Consider the following 25,854-nt stretch of genomic DNA (forward strand, 5'->3'; position numbering starts at 1 on the left):
CTGAGGTGCGGAGGCGCTGACGTGAGCCAATCAGGAGGGCCTCGGTTTTTCGCACGTTGAGCTGATGAAAGTTGTCTCTCGTCCAGGACTCGATGTCGGACAGGCAGGCTGTCAGGACATCGGTGGTCGTGGAGTTGAGAGTAGAGGAGGAGGAACCTAAGGCTCCTATTAGGGACACCTAATACACGCATTGATATCATCCAGGCTTGATTTTTGCAAACATCCTGCGTGTCGGCCTCCCCAGCTACACGCTCCTTCGGCACCAGATCATGCAGAACTCTACAGCCCCTGGGGTCTCCTGCATCAGTTTCCCTGACCGTATCACCCCCATCCACGCCCGACTCCATTGCATACAATTCCAGACACGGATCGTCACATTCGAAGGCATCCATGGCCTTGATCCATGCTATATCAGCTTACCCACCACACGCTGTGATCAGCGGGTTCGTGGTTGCTTCACTTCACTGAAAATTATTGTGTGGGGATTTAGCCACTTTGCCCCAACCCTCTGGAATTTCATCCTGCAGCGCACTCCAGCACCCCAACCCGCGCCCGTGCCCGCGCCTCGCCGCTTGTTTGCTTTCTTAAAGACACATCTCAAGAATTTCATCTTTGACTTTATAATCAACCGCCTTCCCCATGGGCCCTCAACCTTCTTTAATCCAAACAATCAGCTATTGTCCGAAAGTGTGTCCTGCGACTTGGGACGTACACCCGACCTCAAAGGCCATATACAAATGTGATTATTGGTAGGTGAGTTAGGAGATGCGATTGAGGAGATAGAGGAGAGAAGGGAGCGTGGGGAGTTAGAGTACAGAGGCGAGCGTAAGAAGAAGAGAGAGAGCATAGAAAGGAGAGAGGGGAGTGGAGGCGGTATAGCAAAGAGCAGGCAGTTTAAAAGAGCGATAGACGATAGAGAGCAGAGTGGAGTGAGAAGTAAAAGGGGAATATATGGAGAGGAGAGAAGGCGGATAGATATTAGTGTTAGAAGTGGAGAGACAGGGGCTGGTTGGTTTGTGAGAGGGATGTTGAATTTAATTGTGGGAGGGAGGGGACAACGAGGAGGAGAGAAAAGGTTAGAGAGAAGGTTTGAGGAATAAGTATGTGGGATGGAAGAGGGAAGGGATGCGCGGGAGACGAAGCTGTAACAGACGTAGGAGCAGTAGTTAGAGCGAGGGAGATCACGATGGGGATATGGAGGTGTAGATGGTGAGGGGGAGGGATGGGGAGACGAATAATATGTAGGGAGGGAAGAGGGAGTAGGAGATAGAGGTGGAGAGTTAGCGTAGAATGTATTGAGAGGGAAGGGGCTAACGAGGGGAAGGCGTGCATTGGAAGCAGACGGAAATGCAGGGGGAGTCGGAGTCAGGAAAGAACTCGGGCTGCTGTTACTGGTACAGAGAAGGTTGAACCGGGAGGCAGATCGTTGCAATGATAACGTCTTCTGGGTCCCTTCTCCGCATGAAGCTATATATTGCTATATTGCTACATAAATGGTATTTGTCAAAACTCAAGTTGTTGTTGATGGGGAACGGGAGAGGTTCGACGATAGCCAGTGAACGCAATCCTTACCGAAGGGGACAAACCGTGTATTCTGCCTATTAACGATTGTTGAGATAAATAGATCTCTTTCTGGGGGGAGGGAGGTCACCAAACCTAACCTTCTCGAAGACTCTAAACAGAAATAGAAATAATCCGAGAACAGAACATGACGTTCAGCCCAGTGTAGCATTTATGAGTCTATGAAAGAGCTCTTGGTTCAGTCCTTTTTGTCGCCTCTCCCCATTGTGCCTTTGTTCGTGCTCACTCCCGCACTAAATCTCACCACTATAATCCCGTTCCCTGTTCTCTCTTTCCCCATCATATCTGTGCTTGTGCTCGCTCCTCCACTGAAGCCCCCCACTCTAATCCCATTCCCTGTCCTTTCTCTTCCCTTTTGTGTCGTTGCTTGAGCTTATTTCCCCACTGCAGACCATATTTCGATAACATTTAATGGCTGCCCTAACGATTGACCATTCCTGGTGTAATCAGATCCCTGTTTGTATGAAATATTTATTAATGAATTCTGCTTTGATTTTTTTTCTTGTGCAGTGATATTTCTGGAGAGAAAAACAGTGGAACCTGCAGGTTAGTGACGCAATATCGCAGAGAGAAGCTGCTGTGGAAGCATTAACTGCTCAGAGTGAGTCTCTGCCTCTATTCATCTCCATCTGGGGAATAGGAGGAAAAGCCGTCACACAATCCACAGGCCACGTTAGTAGACTGGCTTAAAACTTCCGTTTGTACCTCGACCTACCCGTGAGAATGTGAATGTGTGAGTCTGTGTGTTGGTGAGACAGAGAGTGCGTGTTTGTGTGAGCGAGTGTGGGATTACGAGTGTTTGTGTGTGATTGAGTGTGTCACTATATGAGTGGTTGTGTGTGTGTGCGATGTTTGTGTGTATGAGTGATTGTGTGTGTCCTTTTGTGTGAGGAAATGAATAGGTGTTTGTGTGAGTGTGTGTTAGTCAATGCGTGTGTGTAGGAGTGTGAGTGTTTTGGGGTGTGCGTGCGTGTGTGAGTGAGTGTGTGCGAGTGTTCTGCTATAAACAGCAGAACAGCTACACCCTCCCAACCCAGAGCATCGCTGGCCAGCACTCCCCCCATCAGCATGGACAGCACTGAGCATCAGGCTGGACTTTACACTCCCACCTTGACATGGGTGGTGGGGGCAGCTCAAGTGCACAGCCTTCTGCCTTGGAGGCAAGAGGCCTAACAAGAGCGAGTCAAGCGAGCGGCCTGAGAGTGCCGGTGATGCCGGGCACGATGCTGGCTTAGCCGTGCAATATGGCATGGATCTGATGAAGTTAGGCAACATCTTGAAGGAGTAGGTCGGGTTGGTGTCTCTGCCAAGGCCACGCTCTATCTCTACCAAGAAGCGTTGGGAGATGTCCTGCAGCGTCTCGTCAGACAAGTACCTGCACCACCTGCATATAGATGGGGATGGAGAGGGGGGGAGGTGTGGGGGAGAGAGAAGGTCAGTGGCAGCAACTCAAACAACACCTGTACCTGGGGTCTTTCACGCAGATGGCAGTGTCTGCAAACTCCTGGGTCCCCAAAAAACCTTTGTGCATTGATAGTTTTTACTGTGACACTTTTTACATCTTTGTCGCTCTCCCGCACCAGCTCACCGACTCCCGGGTCAACACATTGTGGATTCAAGCTCCGCATGCAGACAGACTCTTACTCGCAGTGACACACACACATCCTCTCAGAACACATTGCTATTTAGTCGGTTGTCGCAGTGTATAATTTGGCTGCTTACACAATATGCTGTCATTCAATCCTTGTGAAATCTTGGGAGTCATCGGTGGTGGGCGGGGTGGGGGGAGAGCGGTGGGGGTTCTCAGAGGTCAGATCAAATACGAGGCTTAATAATTGGGATCTTTCTGCCGGCGTATGAACAAGGCAGGGCTGGGAAGTTCCTCACGCAGAACCTTCCCCAGCGATATATTTAGCCGTGTGTCTGGACGCGTTACAGTTAACATCTGCCACCGTCAGGGAAGAGGTGGTGCCTGGTGTCTGGAGGTGCATAACACTGATCTGTGATGGCTATATCCCATCAGGCAGTCGCTGAGCCTCGCGGCACGTCTTGTCCTGTGAGACAAGAACACCATGACCCTGACTGACTGACGGCCCGCGGTCACAGCACACGTCCGGCGAGAGGAACTGCCGCTCGGTCCATTGTTCCCAACTCAGACGCTGACAGCATCACCATCCATGTTTGCTCTCTCCACTTTGCCAAGTCAGTCCCGAAACTTAGGGTCTTGTTTGACCCTCAACAATAAATTCTGCCCCCACATCTGCGCCATGACCCGCTCTGCCTCCCCCCCCTCCCCCCCCCCCCCCCCCCCCCACCTCCGCAACGACTCCCGGCTCCGACGCTGCCTCACACCGCAGGCCCACGTTTGTTTCCGCAATTTCAGCCACCGATGCGTACCGATGTCCATCTAACGCTCTGCCTTATCCCTTCCTTCTCCATTCTCAAATGGCACCTGAAGATCTTCCTATTCGACCATGCCTCAGGTCACCTCACCATCCCTCAGACCACGAGTCGTGTTCCGCCTTCGTCAAGTATTCTGTGTTCGATGGGGCGTGGGGGTGATGGTGGTGGGGGTGCGGTGGTTGGCGGTGGAGAGGGGTGGTGTATAGGGTGGTGTTACGCCTCGGGGGTTCTGTGAATTTGGGTGCTGTGCCTGCGGCTTGTGGTTTCTGTTTGGGATGTGGGGGCGCAATCTCTTGGGATGTATGTGCTCCGGTATCCGAGGTTGTGGCTGGGCGGAATATTGGGTTTTCTAGCGGGTCTGGGCCTGGGTGTTGGAAGAGCGTGTGGGAGGCTGTGCCCTCGTAGGTAGAATGGTACCACGAAGGGAGGATTGTGCGTTTGGGGAGGTGCTGTGCATCGGTGGAGCTGTACCTCTGGAGTTTTGTAGACGGCGTGGGGGAGCTATGCATTGGCTGGGGTTTGCTGTTTGCTGGCGAGGTCTGTGCATTGGGGTAATGTGCGCTGAGGTGGAGTTGCCTCTCATCTAAGGCTTGGGTTCTCCGCCATGTTTGGTGTGTTTGTGGCCTGGCGAAGTGCGGTGGGAACCAGGCTGGGGGGTTTTATTGGTGCTTTGGGTGTTGGCTGAGATTGTGCTCTGTTGAGAGTAGCTGTGCCGAGGGTGAAGCTATCCAGGGTGTATAATCTGGACTCTGGGTACTTTGCCTTGAATGTGGGCTGTACTGCGCCTGCGATGGCGATCTCAGCATGGGAGAGGCACAGCCTGTATGTGGATGCCCAGGGCGTGGAAGCTTATCCCAGGGGTGAGCTACAACAACAGCAACAACATCATTACTCTTTAGGCCGGGAGGGAGTCTCAAAAGGCTGAAAAGTCAGCAGTCGAGGACTGGACATGGGACAGAGGTGGTGTAGCGGCGAGCGAAGATAGAGAGATGGGAGTGAGACCAAAGGCAGATAGGAATAAATGTTCTTTAGACCGGCCTTGAAGGAGGCAAGGGAACAAACGAGGTAAAGGGAAAGTGGGGTGGAGTTCCAGAGTAAGGGAGCAGAAAGGCTGAAAACCTGGCCGCCGATGCTACGGCGGGTCTGGCGGAAGACATGGAACAGGCCGGAGCCCGCTCAACGGAGGGAGCGGGCAGTTTGTTAGGGAGTCAGCAGGTCAGAGAGGTAGGAGTGAGCATGGCCATGGATGGCCTTCAAGGTGAGGACGTGCATCTTGAGCTCGATTCTCTGGGGGATGGAGAGTCAGTGGAGTCGGGCCAGGGCGGCAGAAATGAGATCACGGAGCCTGAGAGTACACGAGCTGCCGAAATTTGGATGATCTGCAGCTTGTGATGGGAAGAGTTGTTAACGCCGATAAGGAGAGAGATCTGAGGTAGCTGGACATCTGGGGTGGAGCTGACCAATGAATTGAGGCGCTTTGCCTGGATGGGGTGAGCCTGCGTGGTGAGTGGGCGTTGTCAGGCCCTGGTTGATGGGCTGTGCCCTGGGGCTGGCTGGTCTCTGGTGTAAGGCAGGGTTATATCTGGGGTCTGTTGGGTGTGTTGCTGAATTGCAGTCACAAACCTGAGCAACCAATACACGAGTAATGCGACAACGTTTGTGTCTATGTATGTATCCCTGTATCCGCCGATAACTAAATAATCACTTCTTCGAAGCGCTTCACTGTTGGTGAATAGGCTGTATATTTGGTGAGCGAAAAGTGGCAGCCAATCGCGCACAGCGCTGTCTTATAAATAGTCGTAGAATGATTGACCAAATTACTGTTTATATTTTAAGAAGATTGTTATCTCCGGAAGAGAGGCCTCCCAATTGAGTAACGGCTTCGTACTGAATGCTATGTAAACGGAGGCATCTGGGGTGAGGAAAGTTGCCTAACATTCCGCCCTGCCCGTGAAACTAAATATTAAATATAATAATCTAACATAAGTATAATAATCTAAAATAAAGCACAATAGCTCAATGTAATTATACTAATCCAGTGTAGTCTATTATAATATAAATTATAATAATCTGATATAAAGTTTAATAATATAAAGTATAGGATGGAATATAAATTATAATAACACTAGTTTTGTTCGCAAATTAGCTGCAACAGTTCGAGTTAGTAGTGTAGTAAACTGTTGCTGTTAATGTGAAACACGAGTTGTGGACGGAATGTCGCCAGCAGTGAGTGCAACCATTATGATTATGATTTTTGTTGTGTTGTTTACCCCCAGACACACTCCGACTGTGACAGGCTCTCGTTGCATGTACATTGTATTGTATTTATTGTATTATCCTGGAAGTCAAACAGGAAACAGACAATTAATACTGTGGGTGATGTTTTACAGAGAGTGGGAGTCTGCGGCTGATGAATGGCAGCAGCCCGTGCGCCGGGAGAGTGGAGGTTTACCACAGAGGACAATGGGGCACAGTGGATGGCACTGACTACAAAGATGATCTGACCTGGGATATGAAGGCCGCGGCTGTGGTGTGTAATGAGTTGGGCTGTGGAGGGGCGCTGTCAGCATCAGGAGACGCCCAATTTGGGAGGGGCTCAGGCTACATTGTGACATATGGTGTTCACTGCAGAGGGAGTGAGTCTACTCTGAGGGAGTGTCACTCGGGGAACTGGAGTCACTATTCACTGTCACACTCCTTTGATGCCGGTGTCATCTGCTTAGGTAAACAATTCATTCTCTTATGATTATCAGTTCTCATATTTTCGGGTGTGACCACATTGGGTTCGATACAGTGGGCTGCGTGTTACAGGCTACTGAGCACCAGTTGGATGAGGGAGGTGGGTTTGTGGGGAGAGATGAGAACAGGGCGATCAATACAGAAGAGTGAGAAGAGGTGGTAGTGGAGCAAATTGTGGGTGAGCAAATTTGGGTGAACACAAGACGGGGGTGGAGCAGGGAGTGAAAACGGTGATTGGGTAAGAACTTTGGGGTTTACCACAAACGGATGAGCGCACAGTCATGTGCAAGAACAGGACGATGAGCAACGTGGGTGGGCGGGAGAGCAAAGGGTGTGTGATCGCTTGCAGCAGCACAGACTGGGGTTAAAAGCGGGTTGTAAGCTTAGGGGGCTATGAGCAAGGGAATCAGATGAAAAGAGAGAAGGGTGAGAGCAAGGATTAAGCACACGGCGCGGAGAGCAGAAGTGGTTTCAACGCATTGCTGAAGAACATATTTGAGATTGGGCACAAGTGAGTTGACCAAAAGTTGGGGAGAGTACAAAGGTGTTGAGCACAGTTTGTGGAGAGCTCAAGTGTGGTTGAGCACAGCGAGACAATTGAGAATTTGGTGAGTGGGGGTGACCACAGAGGGTGAGTTCAGTGGAGGGTCAGCACAAAGAGCAGTGTACACAATGGGGATTAGTACGTGTGGGTGTTTGAGCACTGGGAGGGGTGAGCACACGAGAAGTGAACACAGTGGAGCTGAGCACAGGGTTGAAAGTACTTTGGTTTGAGCGCGAGGGTTCAGCACAGGGGGTGAGCAAAAGGTGAGAAGCACGGTGGCGGGGCGTTAAACGTAGGATGAGCCCAGAGTTTGCGTAGAATACAAGGAGGGGGGTTAGAACAGCGATGTTGAGCACAGGAGATCAACAAAAGGGGGTTGAGCAGAGGCAGGGAAAGCGAAGCGGGTGTTAAGCACAAGGGTGTGTGACCACAGGCGAGCGACTGTGGGGTGATGAGCATAGAAGGCTGGTGAGCACAGTCGTGTGGGAAAGCACGGGGGAGTGAGCAGGTGCGGTGGGTAAGTGCAGTTTGGTTGAGAACAAGGTGCTGGGTGAGCACGGGTGGCGGGTGAGCATGGCCGATGGTGGGGGTGTGGGGGTGTCCGTGGTGGTGGTGGGGGTATTATGCACACCTCTTCCAACCCAGTGTCAAACGACCTCAAATTGAGCTAATTGTATATACATTATACATTATATATTACAGTTGTGGATGTGCATAATGGATTGTATTTGCAGGAGGTAAACCACCCAGACTGGTGAATGGAGGCAGCCGCTGTGCGGGGAGATTAGAGCTGTACAGCAATGACACTTGGGCGACACTTTGTGGCGAGAACCTGAACACGGAAATTGCAGTACATATTTGCAAACTTTTGGGATGTGGATTTGCTGTATCGGCCTCAGGTAACGCTCGCTTTGGAGAACGATCGGGTCGTGTGGTTGGTCGACCAGACTGCGGACACGGACAGGACATTGGCATAACCTGTTCAGGTATAGACCACAACCACAATAATGTACATTAACATAGCGTCGGAATGGGGGGGTTGAGTACAGGAATGTGAGTGGGAGCACAAGGGGGTGAGCGTTGGCATAGAGTGTGAGTGTCAGTACAGGGGAGTGAGCACGTGGGTGACTGTGAGCACAGCTCATTTGAGGGTGAGCAAATCGGGATTTCTGTGAGCACAAGATGGGACTGAGCACAGTGGTGAGCCCTGGGAGAACGATTCGCTGATTTATCTTGTACTGAACAGTAGAACAGATAAGATAGATGGCTGCGTGAAAATATTGTTTCAGTGTACAGTATGTAGCTTGGGGCACAACATGTTGTTACTATGAGGATGGTGGAAGGCAAATTGGATGAACCTCGTTCTTCTGTCGCCATCTGGCTACTCCATCTCACACTCACTCTCTCTCTCGGAAATGGCATGGGGATACTTTACATAATATGTCTCTTTCTCACCCACTCTCTCGCGCTCTCGCTATCTCTCTCTCTCTCTCCTCTCTCTCTCTCTCTCTCCCTCGCAGACCAGATGGAAATACGGCCGGTTAATGTGTCTACCGCTCACGAACTCGGTCTCACACAATTTCTCTCTCACACTCTCTTTTCTCTCGCTCACAGATCAGATGTCTTTTTTTTTCCTCTCCCCCTCTCTCTCTCCCTCTCTATCTCTGTCTCAAACTTGCAGACGTGATGGCTTGTTGATGTCTTTGTCTCGCACCATCCCTCCCTCCCTCATTCCTGCTCGCTTTCTCTCTCTCTCCCTCTCTCAAACTCGTAGACTCCTCCTTCCGCAGGCTGCAGATAATCCAGAACTCTGCAGCACGTTTCTTCCCCGCAACAACTTCCGTGACCCCATCTCCCCGACACTCACCCGACTCCACTGGCTCCCTATCCCTCAGAGGATCCGGTTCCAGCGCCTGGTCCTCACACACAAAGCTCTCCATGGCCACGACCCAGCCTGCTTCTGCAAACTCATAACCCTCTACCAACTAATGCATTGCATCCGCTCAGCCGGCTCCCGTCGCTTACATGCTCCATCGTTGGCAGGAGAGCCTTCAGCCACTCTGCCCCCAACCTCTGGAACTCCATTCCCCAAACACTCAGCATCGCTCACTCGTTAGCCTCCTTCCCGTCCTCCTTAAAACGCTCCTCTTCGAGCATGCCATCGCTCCCCCCCACCCCTTTCCCTCCCTCCCGTTCCCCACACTGACCCCAGATCAGGTCTGAAATTCTGTACAATGTCAAACGCCTTGAGACGTCCTGCCGACGTGAAAGGCTCTATGCAAATTTAACCTTCCCGCTGTTGTAGAATCTCTCTCTCTCTCTCTCTCTCGCACAGACCAGACTGAGTTACGGCTGGTGAATGGATCTCACTGCTGTTCGGGCCGGGTTGAGATGCTGTTTATGGGGCTGTGGGGCACAGTGTGTGACGATAATTGGGATTTGGCTGACGCTGATGTTGTTTGCTCGGAGCTGGGCTGTGGGCCGGTGATCGCTGCCGTGACCAGTGCGATGTTTGGAAAAGGGAAAGGTCAGATCTGGCTCGATGACGTGGCCTGTGTCGGTAATGAGTCCCACCTGTGGCGATGCCCCGCTAGAACCTTGAGCCATCACAACTGTAATCACGGCGAGGACGCAGGTGTGGTGTGTATGGGTAAGTAAATTCCTCCATCTCTTTCTCAACGTCTCTGTCTGTCTCGCCTTCACTTTATCTGTGTCTCTCAGACTTTCATTCTCCTTGCTTTCTCACGCTCTATCTCTTCTTCTCAATCTTTCTTCTGCTTTCTTTCTTTCTCCTGCATTCTTTCTTTGTTTGTTTCTTTGTTTGTTTCTTTGTTTGTTTCTTTGTTTGTTTCTTTGTTTCTTTATTTGTTTCTCTCAGTTTGTCTCTCTGTCTCTCTTTCTCTCTGTAGCTCATTGTCCTCCATCTGTCAATTCCTCACTGTCTCCATCCTATTTGTGCCAAAAAAAAACAGACACTGCACTACACAGTGTATACTCTGAAGTTCATTGATGCGTCTCGAACATTTGATGGGACGTTTTAATATATGTAAATATTCTCCCTCTCTTTCACACTCTCTATCTCTCACTCTGTCTCTTTCTCTCTCTCGCCATTTCTCTGTCTCTCCATATATAATCTTATAGAGTGGTGGAACAGCTTCGCGGGGCTGAATAGCTTAGAAATTTTCCGAGTTTCCAGTATATATTTCAAAATCTCCATCACCCAATTTCACTACCTTTCCATGTGCTGCACGTCTGCTTCTCTCTATTGCTATTTGCCCATCCTCTCCCCTTTTAAAATCTCTCCATCTCTCCGCCCACCAAACTCCATATCTCTGCATATATCTCTCTCTCTCTCAATCTCACTTTCAATCTCTCGCTTTTTCTGACTCTCTCCATCTCACGTTTAAGTCAGATTTTCTCTCTTCCCCTCTCCCAAACTTTCTCTTCAGCAATTCGTTGAGTGTGAGCTCCTCATTCGTGTCTCACACTCACTCTATCTGTCAATCACTCAAGACCTCCATCCTTCACTATTGCCCTCAGTCTCTCCCTCCGACTCTATACCTCACTACATCTCCCTCCATCCATTCAATCTCTCGCCACCTAATTGTCTCCCGACATCTCACTATATTTCATTCTTTCCATCTCTCACTCTCTTCCTCTGTCCCTTTCACTTTCTCTCTACAACCCGCCGTCAGTTTGACACAAACTCTCTCTCCATCCATCAGACTCCATACCTCCTTCCATCTTTCTTACACACGCTTCATCTGACTCTGTAACTTCGCATGACCCTCTCACACGCATCCCCTCCATCTACCTAAAGTCATTCTACGCCTCCCTTCTCCCCTAGCACTCACTCTCTCGAACCATCCCTCTCACACACTCTCCATCCGTCAATCTGAAACACTTTGTACAACCCTGCCACTCTCTCACACTCTATATATCCAACAACCCTTCTCTGTATCCGACTCCGTCGCTCTCACGCTTTCTCCCTCAATCTATCATGCTCTACCACCCTGTGTACCTATCACACTCATTCTGTCCATCTCTTTCAAGCTCCCTCAGCCTCATTCACTTTCCCTCTGTCACTCACTTTCATGCAGCCCTATTTCCCTCTCGCATTCGCTCCATGCGTCTGCTAATCGAGACCTCCCTTCGCACACCTCACAATCACTTAAGCTGTCCATCACTCTATAACTATCCATAACTGCAGCTTTCACTAGCACACTCAGTCAAGCTGTACGTGGATCCAAACGTCCTCTGTCACTGTTATACTCACACGCTCGATTCGTTTTTCTGGACCTCTCTTTAAATCGATTGCACACCATCACACCTCCATTACCTCCCAAACACCAAGTTGCAGCTCACACCCTCTATTACTCACTCACACCTTCTCAAACCCTCAATCCTTTTATCACTCATTCCCTCATGTGAAGGTCCAGACTTCCACTCGATTGTGGTTAAAATCCTGTCTGAAGATCACACAGAAGTATCAGATTGAATTCCACTCATGCTTTCGCTGGTTGAAACTATATATTGCCCCAGTCCATGGCGTGCTTCGCAGTTGTTCCCCTGTCCTCTTTGTAGGCAAAGATTTGGTGTTTCCCCTCAACCATTTCCCCAACACGTAGTCCTGACGCCTCCTACAGCCCATTGAAAAAGCAAATGATCACTGTTACTCGGACCTCATCTTTGTATGTGCCACAAAGCGAGTGTCTGTGAGATTATTTTTACTGTGTTTTAATTCCAGATCGACTCCGGAAACCCACCCTTTCTCTGAAAATAGATTCCCGGATGTTTGTGAGAGGAGAATTCGCTGAGATCTCATGTTCTGGGAATTATCCTGGCAGCAATTTCTCTTTATACAGAGACGGCGAGTTTATCACATCACATTCAACTCCAGGGAATACTACCATAGCAATATTCACCACATCGGAGATCAGTAGAGGTCATTACTGGTGTAAATATACCATACGCGTAGACGGCCGAGAGTTCGCATCACCAGAGAGTGACCGAGTGGGAATCACTTTGCGGGGTAAGAGCTCAGTAAAATCTCACACAATAACCTGTATCTGCTTCGACCATTTACAGCAGCTCCTGTTGTAAACACTTTTTGTAACATCGATCATATTTCCAAGTTACATTCGGCTGTCCTCTATGTATTTCATCTATATCTTCGCACCCTTGAGCCCCTCTCCGCCATTCTCGCCATTCTCTGTCCACTTTTTTTCCACCCATATCCCTAATCGTTCTCACACATATCGCCAAACACTTGCTCCCACACTGCACACCGTGTCTCTCCCCTCCCCGATTTCTCTCCTCGCACAACCACTCTCACACTCAGTCCTCCATTTTCCCTTCCACGCTCTCACCCCACCACTTTCTCTTCTTCCTCCCTTATCTCTCTGCTTCCGTCCACCAAACAATATCATGCCCCCACCGATATCCCCCCTTCTGTACTCGAGAGGCGGGACAATCTCGGCTCATCATTACCTGTGGGTGTTAACTACGAATCAATGAAAGCCAAACCCCAGACTGTGCATATAAATTGGAACTGATTTCGCTGTTAGTCAAGCTTTCCCAATGTTTGCGCACCTAGAATCAGTTAGGTATTTGCTTTGCATGGTTAACAGAAGCTGAGTGGTAAGATTTCCTCCCACATTGACTAATCTGCTCTTTCAGGTCTCACTGGTCAGCCACACTGTTCTGCAATCAGCAATGCTTTGGAATAATATGTACCCGCCTGGCTCGTTCAAGAAACCAATCGGTATTGATTTATTTCTGACATTCCAGCTGCATTTACCCCTCCTCCCACCGAGTGCAACATCACTTGTCATTTATTTGAGACCTAGCAAGCCCAGGTTTGAGCATCGCTGTTAGGGGAACTCAAAACAGACATATTATTATCTGTTTACATTATGTTGATTTCTTCAATCATGTATCGCAGAGAGTCGATGAAATTAATGCAGTTGATGTTGTACAGGTGCACTTTCAAAACACGTTTGATAAAGGGCCACATAGTAGACAAGTAAGCAAAATTGACGCCCATGGGAACATGGATCTAAAATTGTTCGGGAGACAGAATGTTGAAGTTAGGGGTGAAGGATTTTTATTCGTAGGTTGGAATGAGGTATTCACTTGTATCTCTCAGGGTCGCGATTGTGACCAAATCTATTTTGACCTAAATCGATGGCATGGAATTGGACATAAGGAGCAACCTTTTAATGTTTGCCGATGACACAAATCTTGTAAACGTTGGAAAAAGTGAGTAGGATGGTAGCTGACTGCAGGAGGTCAAAGACAGAATGACGAAATGGGCAGCCGCATGAAAGAAGCAATTTGGTGCATTGAAGTGTGAATTGATGCACTTTAGGTAGAGGATTGAGGAGAGATAACACACAATAAATGGTAGAGGCTTAAAAGGGGCGCAGAGTAGAGAGACTTGAAGTTTCAGATCATCCATTCCGTGAACGTGGCAGCATAGGTTGGAGATTTTTTTTAAGAAGCGTATGTGATACACGGCTTTACCAATAGGGGTGTAGAATAACAATATTAGTGAGATTATGCTGAACATTTGCAAATCTCTGGTTAGGACTTAGATGGAGTATTGTGTCCAAATCTGTGCACCACAGTTTAGGAAGTATGTCAGGGTCTTGGAGTGGGTGCAAAGGAGATTTATCAGAATGGTACTAGGATTGAGGGACTTCTCCTTTCTAAGCGTTCATTGATTTTCATGTTCCTGCTGTGAAGTAAGGACTTACACAAATGTTGTACTCTTAATCAAGATTTATTAATTCAGATTAATATTGATTATAAGTAATTAGAAGAAGATATCAACTTCTGGTTACGTATCCATATATACTGTGGTTCACAATGATTTAAATTTACCAAACTAAACGCTGCTATAGAGATAGAGGAGCAGTGTCCAATTACTCACTGGAATCGAAATATAAGTCCTGAAACTTGTATTGATATACAGTTTCACCCAAATGTATCCAGGTATTATTGTATGTTTAGTATTGTTTGAACCGCAAACTTCACCTTCCTTCGTTAGAAGCTGGAATATAGTTCACAACAACAAATCTAATTTCTTCCTTACACATTTTTCTTTCGAATCGGTCACCGTTTATACTGTTGATTAGGCGACGTTTCACCTATTATTTTTCTTGCAAGGCTCCTATGTAAAAACAAAAGCAACATAGCTGTCTCCAGCTGCAGACCAATTTTCCATGAGAAAATGACTGATAAGCAATGGAAAACGTTTGTTATTTATAAGAAGCCTTTTGTTTTCTCCTCATTGTGGAAAGATAAACTTCGAAGATCGTCACAACTAATTCCCCTCATAATGAGGATGACCATATGTCTCAAATATATGAACATCGCAAATATAATTTAAGGTATTTTTTAACACATTAGCTAAGGAAATCCTACACCTTGGAAGAGATATTTAAGATAGTCGACAAAAGAAGCAGAGGGGAGACGAGGAGAAATTTTTAAATTCAGAGATTTGTTATGGTATTGAATGCACTGCTTGAAAGTGTGGTGGAAACAAATTCGATAAAGGCTTCCAATATGGAATTAGGTAGTAACTTAAAAAGGAATACAAATTGTGGGTAGTGGGCCTAGCCGGTCGCACTTTCAAAGAGCTGGTACAGGCACGGTGGGATGAACGGCCTCCTTCTGGCTCAAGAATCTATGATTCAATAAAAAGAGGGCATTCGGCCAATGTGCTCCTAATAACCTGATCTCTTCCGTCCAATCTTCAAACTCACCTCCTTGCGTTATCTATTTTAAATCTTAGTTGTTGATTTTGCTCTTTCAATGCTCCTATGGTCATCTTTTCCTCCCCGTCTCCCTTGCTTCTCAGCCAATGGGACACTGCGCAGCGCTTCCTGACGCTATCCTGTGCGAAAGCAATTATGTAAACGCAGGTTTATGTAATCGTCTTATGGATTAGGTGAACAGAAAATACATTCCATACTGCATTTAATTCGAACAATGGCCAAATGTCCATGTGCATTATTCGATATGAAGGACTATAGAAAAACATAAAATGCCCAGCATAATTGAAAGCTATGGTGTCTATGCCGCTCTATAAAAGTAGAATGCTTTCATCCGTGTTTACCTGTCAACAAAACAAGCCTCATCACAGTGCTTTAGTGTATTTATTTGTCGCTATGGAACTTCTTTGAATATCGAAGTAAGATGATGCGTTTCCCCTTCTGTCGGACACCCGGCTGACAAAATAAAATGCTGTCACTGGATTAATCAAGATTCAGTCACTGACCAGTGCTGTTTTTATGTCTTTGTAACAGATTCCTGGTCTACACAGACGAAATTGAAAATTGCTTGCCTAGCCATGACGATCGCATTGTCTCTAGTAATTCTTGTCCTGGTCCAGGTAGAATGCAGACCAATAAAAATACACAGCTGTCAAGAAAAGGTTATATGAGAAACTTGCTGACACCTCCACTTATCTCCTCAAAGCTCTCAGAATCCATTCCGTCTTCAGCTTAAACTCTGCTTCAAGCCACAGCATTTTCTCTTGGTATAATTTACTACATATTCCTTTGCCTAGCACACCCTGATCCACTCACTTTCCAGTTCTGTGTCTTTCTCTTTACCCTACTTTGGGAGGTGAATTGGGTACCTTGAGGTCTGAGCGACAAAATGCACCTGACAATAATAACAATTCCCTAATTTGATATTCAAACTTTCTCATCAGGAAAACGTCTCAAAGCACATTTCATGATGTACTGTCCAAGGAGTAGGTATTTTTGGAGTAAACGCGACAGCTATTCTGTGCACAGCAATGTCCCAGAATCAGCCTTCAAACAGTAAAAGCACAACACCACACGATTTACTTTGAAGGTGAACTCACCTATTTTATAAAATTACTGTGCATTGGTTAAAAATTGAGCTGCTGTTTCTAGGTGTTCATAAATTAGCACATCAACAGATACCAGCAGTTGATGGATTTCCGCTTGGAGGGTAAGGGAATAATTGAGGTGTCAGAGGGCAATGAATGGAGACTTGCAATAAAAATAATACACAACTACATAGCGTACTTTACACCAGGAATATATCTGAAATTGTTGTATGCAACTGACGACACTTGGAGACAAAATCCTGTCCTCTTCCCCTTCTCTTTTGTTGATATCTTGTTTCCTCTTCCTTGAAACTTTAAAACTGTCCATTCCACATTGATGTTTTCACATATCAAATAATAAACAGATTATATTTTTCCTGTGATATAGAGACATTCGAACCAGGAGAATGTGCCAAAGCGCTTCACAGAATATATTGTTAAATGTAGTGACTCTGAATTTGTGGGTGATCGCAGCAGCTAATTTTCGCAGAGCAATGCCCACATGTGAAGATTTCCTTGTATGTTGAATGGAATGCGTGCTCTCTTCCTGTGAAACTTGCCGGTCAGTTGTGCTTGGCGTTACAATGGTACATAATAGGAATTTATATGTGCTTTTAATGCGTTTTGCCAATACGAAATATTTAGCTGTAATCATTTTAGTCATTCATATTCTGTTAGTCTGTTCATTATGCTGTTTTAGTATGTATTTTGCCTATACTGGAGGAGGTCTGACATTTATACTTTTATAGACTTGTTCAAATGAAAGTCTGCTATTAAAATCTGTTATCCTTTAATGTGAGACAGCCAGTCGTTTCTCCAGCTAATGGTCTTTCTATGGCTGTGCTTTCCCGGGAGGTTGTCATGACATTTATGTGACGTTTCCTTGATTAATATTTGTTATTCTTCCTTTGCTTCGTTGGATATGTTAATGAGGAGAAGGAATATAGCAGCAGATATTTTGGATGAGGAGTGGACTCATTAAGCAAGCATACGGTTTTGAGAGAGATAAGAGATGACCCGGTTGGTGGGGTGGGGTGAGGGCGGGGGCCGGGTAATGTGGGAATGTGATAAAAGCAAACCGAGCCATCTTGTCTCCTATTTTTATTCTTACTGATACGGTCCAGCTGGGAAGGGATGTTTTGATGAGATAGTCTGCATTGGGTGAAAAGCAAGAGGAGTGCGGCTTACTCAAATGTTTTACAGTGAGTTTTTGGAAAGGGGAGAGGAATGAGCAAACAGATCAGTAAAATGCTATACAGGTTTTGACTGATTGGGCTTAAGCTGAACATCTGACAGAGGGAAGAAGAAGTAGACAAAAGAATAAAATTGTCAACGCTACCTTAATGTACATGCGCACGCTGTATAAACATTTCTTTGATACAGAACAACCTGTCTCTGTGAGGTTGATTATATCGCAGTTGGAAATTTGAAAAATAAAAATAGTTTTGTCTTATTTAAGCAGCAGGGATTGTATGTACTGTTAACATAAACTGTTAGCATAACACTGTAAACACCAGGGACGGGTCTGCCCTTCTTTTACTGTCAGTAAGCCTGGTGGGCTTGACTGTCATCAGCAGTAACCGGCAAGACAACAACAACAGATCATCTGCATACATCACTTGCCAGTTTAGGGGATATGTTAGATTATATTTTTGATGTTTGATGCATTTAATTAACCTCCACGTTGGTTTAGAATGTAACCTACCCATAATAATTTAACACGGTGTTTGATTTATATGTAAACTGGAAGTTGGACTAGGGAGTGGGGATGGAGGAAAAGATGATCAGTTAAAGAGGAACGATTTAAGATGGTCCTGAAAGGCAGGAAGGGAAGTTCTGATGCAAAGGGACTCTGGGTGGAGTTCCAGAGATTGGGGGCAGGTTGGCTGAAAGCCGAACTGCAAACGTTGGAATGACGAGTGCAGCAGCCAAGTTAATTATATCTTGATGGTTACTGAATAGTTTAAAGAATTTCAATTAAAATTTACATTCGTTTAGAATGTAACGTACCCAAAATTAGTTACTACGGAGTTTGATTTAATGAGTACCTTAGCAGGGGTTGATGGCAGCTTTGCAGAAGCGGTTGAGGTTAGCTTCTGATTACATATATATTCCTGAGAAGAAAAGTATATCTCATTATTCCCTGAGATAATGAGGAATCACGTCCTTAAACACAGATGTAAGAACAATCGACCACGGAATGAAAACGATGCAGTCTCACACACCTGCCTATCTCATGGCTAAGGAAAAAGTGGGCTGTGGAAGGCTACCAAATGTTGTCCAGTGTCTCTCCCTCTCTCTACATAGCAGCCTTCGAAGATTTGCAGCTCTCTGTATGACGATGGGAGGCGGGGTCAGAAACACATCAGAAAAGATGTAACTTTGAAACGGTTGTTGTTGTCATAGATGGTCAGCGCACGTCCCAATGGAATCGATATCTATTCCATTGTATCTATGTTTTCAGTTTTATAAATACGTCAAGCTGTTTATATTGCTAAATGAACCTTGGAATTCAACACAGCCGTCGTCTCCATCCGAATTTCTAACAAATTGGCCAGAAGGAGGCTGTGTATTTGGTCTAGGGTTAAATAAATTAGTGATCTACATAGATTTCGAAAGGATAGATTTGCGAACTAGTCGATCCCGACGAAGGAACTGTATTGCAATATAACTTAGTTAGAGTTGGGACACTGATGTAGATTAAAGTGGTCATGGAAGCTACAAGGGCTTTCAAGAAAAAGATGTTCGGGATTGACGGCAAGGTCATGTAACTACCACTATGACTATAGCGGGTCCAGTATATAAAGAGGTAATAAGTCACCCATGTAAAGAAGTATATGAAGGTCGGAGCAACGAGAAGAAAACCTGGAGATTTGTTGATGTATGTGACTTCTCTCTGCACATTTTTGAGCGGAGAGCATCAGTGGAATGTAGAATGAACTTTCGGACCCAGGAGAGAGAAATAAATTCTTACAAGCTTAGTATCTGAATTACAGTGTCATCTAGCCACAATGGTTGTGCATTGATTCAGACATAACTAACCTGGAAAATACAAAACTAAAAACCGAGAAGGCAAAGCGAAAATTTTTTTTATCTGATACTAGAGCACCTTTAGAGTGGCTTTACAGAAACATTCCCCAAATCCAGAAAATGAGTCTTGTCAAAGGGTGTCATATCAAGAAAAGGAAGAACAACTTACGGCAGAAAAGTTGAGAGGCTAATGGCACAGAACGGGAATGATGCGGAAGGTATTAATTGGGAACATCTGTAGGATAAGGGACGTCTGTTCTATAATCCACCAATAGAATACCAATCATTACCTACTGATCCCGTTGGGGAAAGGAATACACCCTCGAACAGCAGCTCATCCCAGCAGCCGTCATAATAAGAACTGCCACGTTTGATGTTGCAGAAGTATCGTAGGTTCAACCCATTGTAAATCAGCCGATAGCGCATACGAAGCTAAACGCCTTGACGTCGAATTGGGAGCCACGAAATATGGCTCCTGTCCCAGCTGAGCCTACACTATGGTATGGTAACCTTCGGGGCGCCACACGCAGAATAAAGCGATGAAGCACATTGGAAATGTATCATGGCTGCATGTTCGCGATATATCGGGGTCGCCACCCCACGTGACTTGCATGCTCCGGCAACTACTATACAGCAATGGCAGCGAGATAATTTGGCTTGGGATGAGATCAGGTGTATTTAATGTGGAACACTAGAGAAATGTATCACTGATCAAAGGTAAAGACAACGGCTTTTGCAGGATGTCTTTTCAATGTGTGCAATCCTTTGGCTGTGGCTGCAGAATTGAATACTGCCACTGATGTTATTGTCATGCCTATGCTTATAGTGGCAGATCCCCAGTTTAAACTAACGCTCTGGAAAGAGTTTTTGCCGGAAATGAGGGTTTACCTGGGAGGTGGGGATCTTTAAACAAGAATAGGTTATGTTCGGGTTGTACAGAGAAAGCGACAAAGGGAGGGGACATGGAGACGACTCAGAAAAATGATCAAACAGCAGAACGTATCTAAGGCAGGAGGAATGGCAACACTGGAAGGAAACCCCCTCCAAGGATGTGACCAGGAAAGGGAAGAGTAAGTTCGGTTCCCGGGACAAAATCAGGTGTGTGTTATAATTGCGTTAAAGCTGGTCGTTCGGCCCGCGCATGTCGGTCAAGGAGAACCGGGAGAATTACCCTCTGGGGAAGCTCCATGGATTGATCATGATGAGGAAATTCTCGAGTTGAGACAGCAAATGGAAAGATGCTCTTTTCAACGCTAATAGAAACACGGTGTCCGCGATGAAGAAAAATCACCCACTCCATTCAACACCTGATAGTGAATAGGAGGTGCGCGGGTTCTCCCCGCATCCGGTAAAAAGGTTCTGGCGGGATCGTTAATGCCGGTTGTCACTGTCAGTTACAATGGAGGCCACCGACAGGGAACGTTAACAGACACGGGCTCCAGCGTTACACTCATACATACTTTATCACTCTGTGGTCATCCACTGAGCACAGGGAGACTTTCTGTTTTAACGGGCTTTCCGGTGAATGCTGTACAGGCTTCTTTTAAGGATCAGCCAGAAAAGTACAATTACAAGTCATCCTGGTTGTAATTTTGCTTATTCCAACAAGCTTTGTTAAGTCGTTCTGTAGCGAAATGAAAAGATAAACTGGTCACCTCGAATTGCAAGTGTGATTCCAAAAGAGTTTAATTGATAGACCCAGAAACTAATTTTCTCATTCACAAGATGAGGCCAGTTAGATTATATTTCTAATTTTTATGCGTTTTTATCTAAGAATGTTTATTAATCTCTGTATACATTTTGAATAAAATCGACCCATAATCCTCTAATTATTATGGATTGATTTAATGACTAGTTTAGCAGGGCTTAAAAGTAGCTTTTGTGGACCGGATGAGGTCAACTTCTGATTACATTTCATATTTCTCGGGAAGATGTTCACTCCACTGACAGACTGAGCAACCAGGACATAAAGGACAGATGAAACAAGAAAGGATCTCAGAAAGGAAAGACTACTACTTCAGAAAATGTGCCATCTCAAAGCTGAAAAACACGCAGCCTGGAAAACTCTTCCAGAGCAAAAGTTGTCAATTAATCTCTCTTCCTGTGATTTATACTCCTATGGGAAAGCAGAAAATGCAAGTAGCTTGTGAATGATGTGGACGAGTTATTTGCTTCCCTTTTCGAATAGTACCATAAGATCTTGAATATCTAAAATGGCAAGGATCTTTTGTACTTATTAGGCGCGTTCTACCTTCACTTCCCACCTCCAGGACCAAATCAATCCTAAATTGATTGTATGTAATGAGGGCGAAGCGCGACAGGCAATTGCGCACAGTAGTATCCCAGAAATATTCATGATGAAGATAACATATTATTATGTTATTACTTTACAAACGGAATATTTCTTTAAAATTGTCTTAATCCGTTTACCACACTTCCAATAATGGAAGTGTTTAACCAGCACTTTATTTGAGTTTCAGTCACCATCCTCTGTGTCCCTATACAGGGGCGAGAGCTCGCAACATCCCGATTCAGAGAGAGAGAGAGTGCTCAACTGTGTCAGGCTGCAAATAATACTCCATATTTGTCTCAATAATAAATTGGATAAATCATTTGCCAGGAACTCCAGCAGCAGCGAGAATTGGGAAGTAAATGTCTTCTATCCTGTAAATCATCGGAGTGTCATCTTCACAGGGAGAAAGTACACCGGCAGTAGCTCACGTCAAAAAGGTGATGCTCAAGACCATAAGGCGCATTCTTATTTGAATGAAAGGGAAGAACGCTTTGTTGAAAAATTTCACCACATGACCGCGGATAAATTCGAACCACGAGGAAAGCATTTACTCACCGCGAGTTATGCAATTTACCTCAATGAAATAGTTTCGGGAAGTTGGTTGTCTCATTAAACCCGTGCCGAAATCAAATTTTCTCAGACGCCACCATTCTCAACCGCAACTTATTGTTGTTGAAGTATTTAAATCACCTAAGAGAATCATATATTTCCCTAACTACAGAGATAACTGTGCGCAGAAAGGGACGAACCAAAATTTTGGGTATCTCGTGTGGGCGTCCAGGTTACTCTTGCAGTTCAAGCAACTGAAATGCTGGCCACAGGGGATAATACTGAATAAAATTCCAATGTGACTCACTTACTTACATTTAACACATCTGGTTATGAATTGTGGTATCAGACACAAAGGTGTCATGTTAACTCAGGGAATACACTCGCCACTGAGTCAGACGATTACGGGTTGAAACCAAAAATGTGGCTCTCCAATGCATTTCTGGGTATGTATTGATTTGTCGGACGTGAGGTTCTTTAAATGTGACATTGAACTGAGCTTTCGTCTGCCTGGTGAGATGGACGTTAAAATATCCCACTGCATTATGCATGAAGGGCAAGGAGTTACTCCCAGTCCTGGTCAACAATCCCACTGAGAAAATTATTCAACTACTTTGAGGTTGTTTCGCGGGCAATGCTGTGCGCAAACTGATTTGAGCCTTACGTCACTGCAGCGACTTCCCTTTTACCAAAATCTACCTCACTGTTTCTCCTCGACTTTGCAAATGGTGAAGTTCAATCATCTCCGTGGACTCAAGAAGTGCTCAAAGTTAAAAGCAGAAGTGCATCCATAGAGATCTGATATAACACAAACTTAGCTTGCTTTGGAAACTTGCTGTACTCGAACTGAGACGTGAATTACCAGAATTCAATCGTCCCTTCTCAGAGCGTGTCAGAACAGAACAGGGCTCAAGCCAAAGTTAGCGTTGAACCACAGAATTTTGTAGCACAGAAGTAGGCCATTAGGAACATCGTACTTGTGCGAGGTCTATGAATGAGCCGTTGTTTTCACATAGACTTCGAAATGTTTATCTTTGCAAATATTTATCAAATTCATTTTAAAATAAGTTATTGAATCTGCTTCCACCGCCCTTTCAGGCAATGCCTTTTAGTTGATAAAACATCGCTGGCTGAATAACTCTCCTGGTGAGCCATGCAGAACCAGGACTCCTTTCAGGAAGACCTGGAACAGATACACCAAGTCCGTCCTGCGTGTTGACATCCAAACGTTATTCATGCATCTAAAAAGTAGGGTGACCTTGCCCGTGTTTTGCGTTAGCCCCACTTTTTCATAGAAATATACAGAAGGAGGCAATTCGTTCCATCGTATCTGTGCTGGCTACTTAAAAAGAGCTGTCCAATTGAATCCCACTCCCCGGCTCTCTTCCGATAGTCCGGCAAACTTGACCTTCCCAAATAATTATCTACTTCTTTAAATATTGTTGTCGAGTCGGCTTCCACCACACTGTCAGGCAATGTATTCCAGATGCGAAAAACTCGCCGTGTGAAAAAATTTCTCCTCCCCTCTATTTCTTTTAATAATTATTATAATTCAGTGCCCTTAGTTTGCACTTTCTTCACTCTATTGAATCCCCTCACGCTTCTGAAAACTTCCATTCAGTCACCACTTAACTTTCTCTGCTCCAAGGAGAATACTCCTGGCTTCTCTAATCTTTCCTGACAACTGTAATCCCTCATTGGTAAATCTGCTTTGCACCCTCTCCAACGCCTTAATATCCATCCTAAATTGTGGTGCCCAGAAATAAAAAGAGTGCTCCATCTGAGGTCCAACCAGTGGTTAATAATGATTTGTCAAGCCTGACGTTTGCATGTAATCCACCTATTTTTGAAGCCAAGTAACAATAATGCTTTTTAGCAACTTTACTACCTCTCCTGGTACCTTCAATTATTTACTTATATGAACTCCACAGGTCTCTGTTCATTCAACTATTTAAATTTGTACTATGTAGCTTATACTATCTGTCCTGATTTTGCGTCCCAAAGGGATCATTTCGCATTTCTCCACGTCAAGTTTCGTCTACCACGTGACTGCCCATTTTTCCAGTACGAATATTTCCATGAGGGTTCTGCTGCTATCCTACCCAAATGTATTACTTTACCTGGTTTACTACCATCTGCAAACTTGGAAAATGTACTCTATTATACCAAGTCCATGTTATTTATATATATAAGAGTACACACTCTTCCCTTTTTCTAAACAAAAATCATCAGACTTTGTTAACGACTACAGAGGCAGTCAGGACGTTGTACAAATGTAACAACGAGACCAAAGTTTCGAACCCCTAACACAGACAGGGCGTAACACAAACTTAACAACTCGATCGACGTTTCAAACCTCCAAATCTGCAGTCCTCCATTACTTGCATAGTGGTTCGGTCTACGGTGAGTCAAAAGTCCTGAAAAGGGGCTGGAATACACAATATTCTGACTCGGGGCGTTTCTTACCAATTAAGCCAGGCTATCATTAATTCAAATTACAGTTTTCAGAAATCAAAATCTCTTGCAAACATCCATCGGTGGAATGCATGTCATCCCGTCAAAAGTTAACAACTCACTCCAAAAAAGTTAATGCCAATCTGATTGGTGCACACGCGAAAATACGGAACGTTGATGCCTTCAATGCAAAACGTATCTGCTTCCCATATGTGTTGGAAATAACCGCTTCAACCTCTCCTCCGCTAAATCATCCTTTTCCTGCAAGACAATCTTCGAGGCCAAGGAAAACCACAAGCTCCACTTCTCCATTACGAATGCTTCTCCGCCCACCTTCTCACGCCTCATCCACTCGTTACTCCAACGCCAACGTCGAGTAGCTGCTCGACTTACTCGGAACCAACATCTAGGGGATCAACTCAGCTGCCTCTGCTCTTCCAATTACTAACGAATTTCGCCATCAACCCCGCACAAATTTACCCTCCGCACCTTCGAACATATCTACCTCTCCTCTTTCACAAAAACTAAAATGAAACGACAACATGGTCCAACGACCGCGCTCCAACCCCTTTCCTAAAGTTTGAGCTCGATGACGTTGTCCTCCTACTGACGAACTTTATAAAACTTTCCCTTTTGATTGCCCCACTGCCGTCCCTTTAAAAAAGAGCCGTCATTACACCTATCCTTAAAAACCCTCAGGGGACACATCTCTGATCACAAATTGCCGTCGCATATGAAACTTTCGTATCGTTTACGGGGTCCTGGAATGAGCCGTTGATTCCCAGCTTCCCTCTTTCCTATCCCGCGATTCCCTCTACCAATTGCTCCAATTGGCCAAGCAAACCACTCAGTTTCGTGTTCAGTTTTTAAGGGTAACTCAGCCTTCTTTTATGTTTTTCATTTTCCTGGTAAATATTCGCGTTTGTCCGTCATCATGGCTCAACAGTAAGAACAACAGCTGCAAGATTACATTGATGGAGGCCTTTCACGTCGTACGGGCTTCGCAAGTTGCTGAACAGTCTGGTTTTGGGGTCCGAGCATGGACGAAGTATCGTGTAGGGGTAAGGGAAGGCAGAGAGGTGGGAGGGAGACGAAAGTCGCGGTCGAAGTGAAAGGTATTGAGAGCTGCCTTGAAGTAGCCAAGGAAGGAAGAGCGGCGAAGTGTGGTGGAATTCTAGAGTTCGGGGCAGAGAGGCTGAAATCCTGTTCACCGATCGTAGGGAGAGTTAATCGGGAAACATGGAGCAGTCTGTGCCCAATCAACGGAGGGAGCAGGCATGTAGTTAGCGAGTCAGCATGTCAGCGAGATAGGAGGGGACAAAGTCACGAATGTCGTTAAAGGTGAGCAGGAGGCTCAGCCCTGTGTATCAGTCTGTCTCAGCCACTAGGTGTCAT

General features: G+C 45.7%; 2 protein-coding genes across 2 annotated transcripts; both read left to right on the plus strand.

Moving 5' to 3' along the window:
* The first annotated feature begins 2,104 nt into the window (after positions 1 to 2,104).
* LOC121851621 (deleted in malignant brain tumors 1 protein-like) lies at positions 2,105 to 8,297 on the plus strand. Its single transcript, XM_042345686.1, has 3 exons — positions 2,105 to 2,127; positions 6,375 to 6,707; positions 8,002 to 8,297. The coding sequence occupies exons 2-3, from the start codon at positions 6,395 to 6,397 to the stop codon at positions 8,283 to 8,285; spliced, it is 597 nt and encodes a 198-aa protein (XP_042201620.1). The 5' UTR covers positions 2,105 to 2,127; positions 6,375 to 6,394; the 3' UTR covers positions 8,286 to 8,297.
* Positions 8,298 to 9,667: 1,370 nt separating this feature from the next.
* LOC121851620 (deleted in malignant brain tumors 1 protein-like) lies at positions 9,668 to 15,716 on the plus strand. Its single transcript, XM_042345683.1, has 3 exons — positions 9,668 to 9,917; positions 12,015 to 12,299; positions 15,580 to 15,716. Exons 1-3 carry the CDS (start codon positions 9,668 to 9,670, stop codon positions 15,714 to 15,716), a joined length of 672 nt encoding a protein of 223 aa, XP_042201617.1.
* The last annotated feature ends 10,138 nt before the right edge of the window (positions 15,717 to 25,854 follow it).

This window comes from Callorhinchus milii, unplaced genomic scaffold, assembly GCF_018977255.1.
Source record: "Callorhinchus milii isolate IMCB2004 unplaced genomic scaffold, IMCB_Cmil_1.0 Scaffold73, whole genome shotgun sequence".
NCBI classification, from domain to species: domain Eukaryota; kingdom Metazoa; phylum Chordata; class Chondrichthyes; order Chimaeriformes; family Callorhinchidae; genus Callorhinchus; species Callorhinchus milii.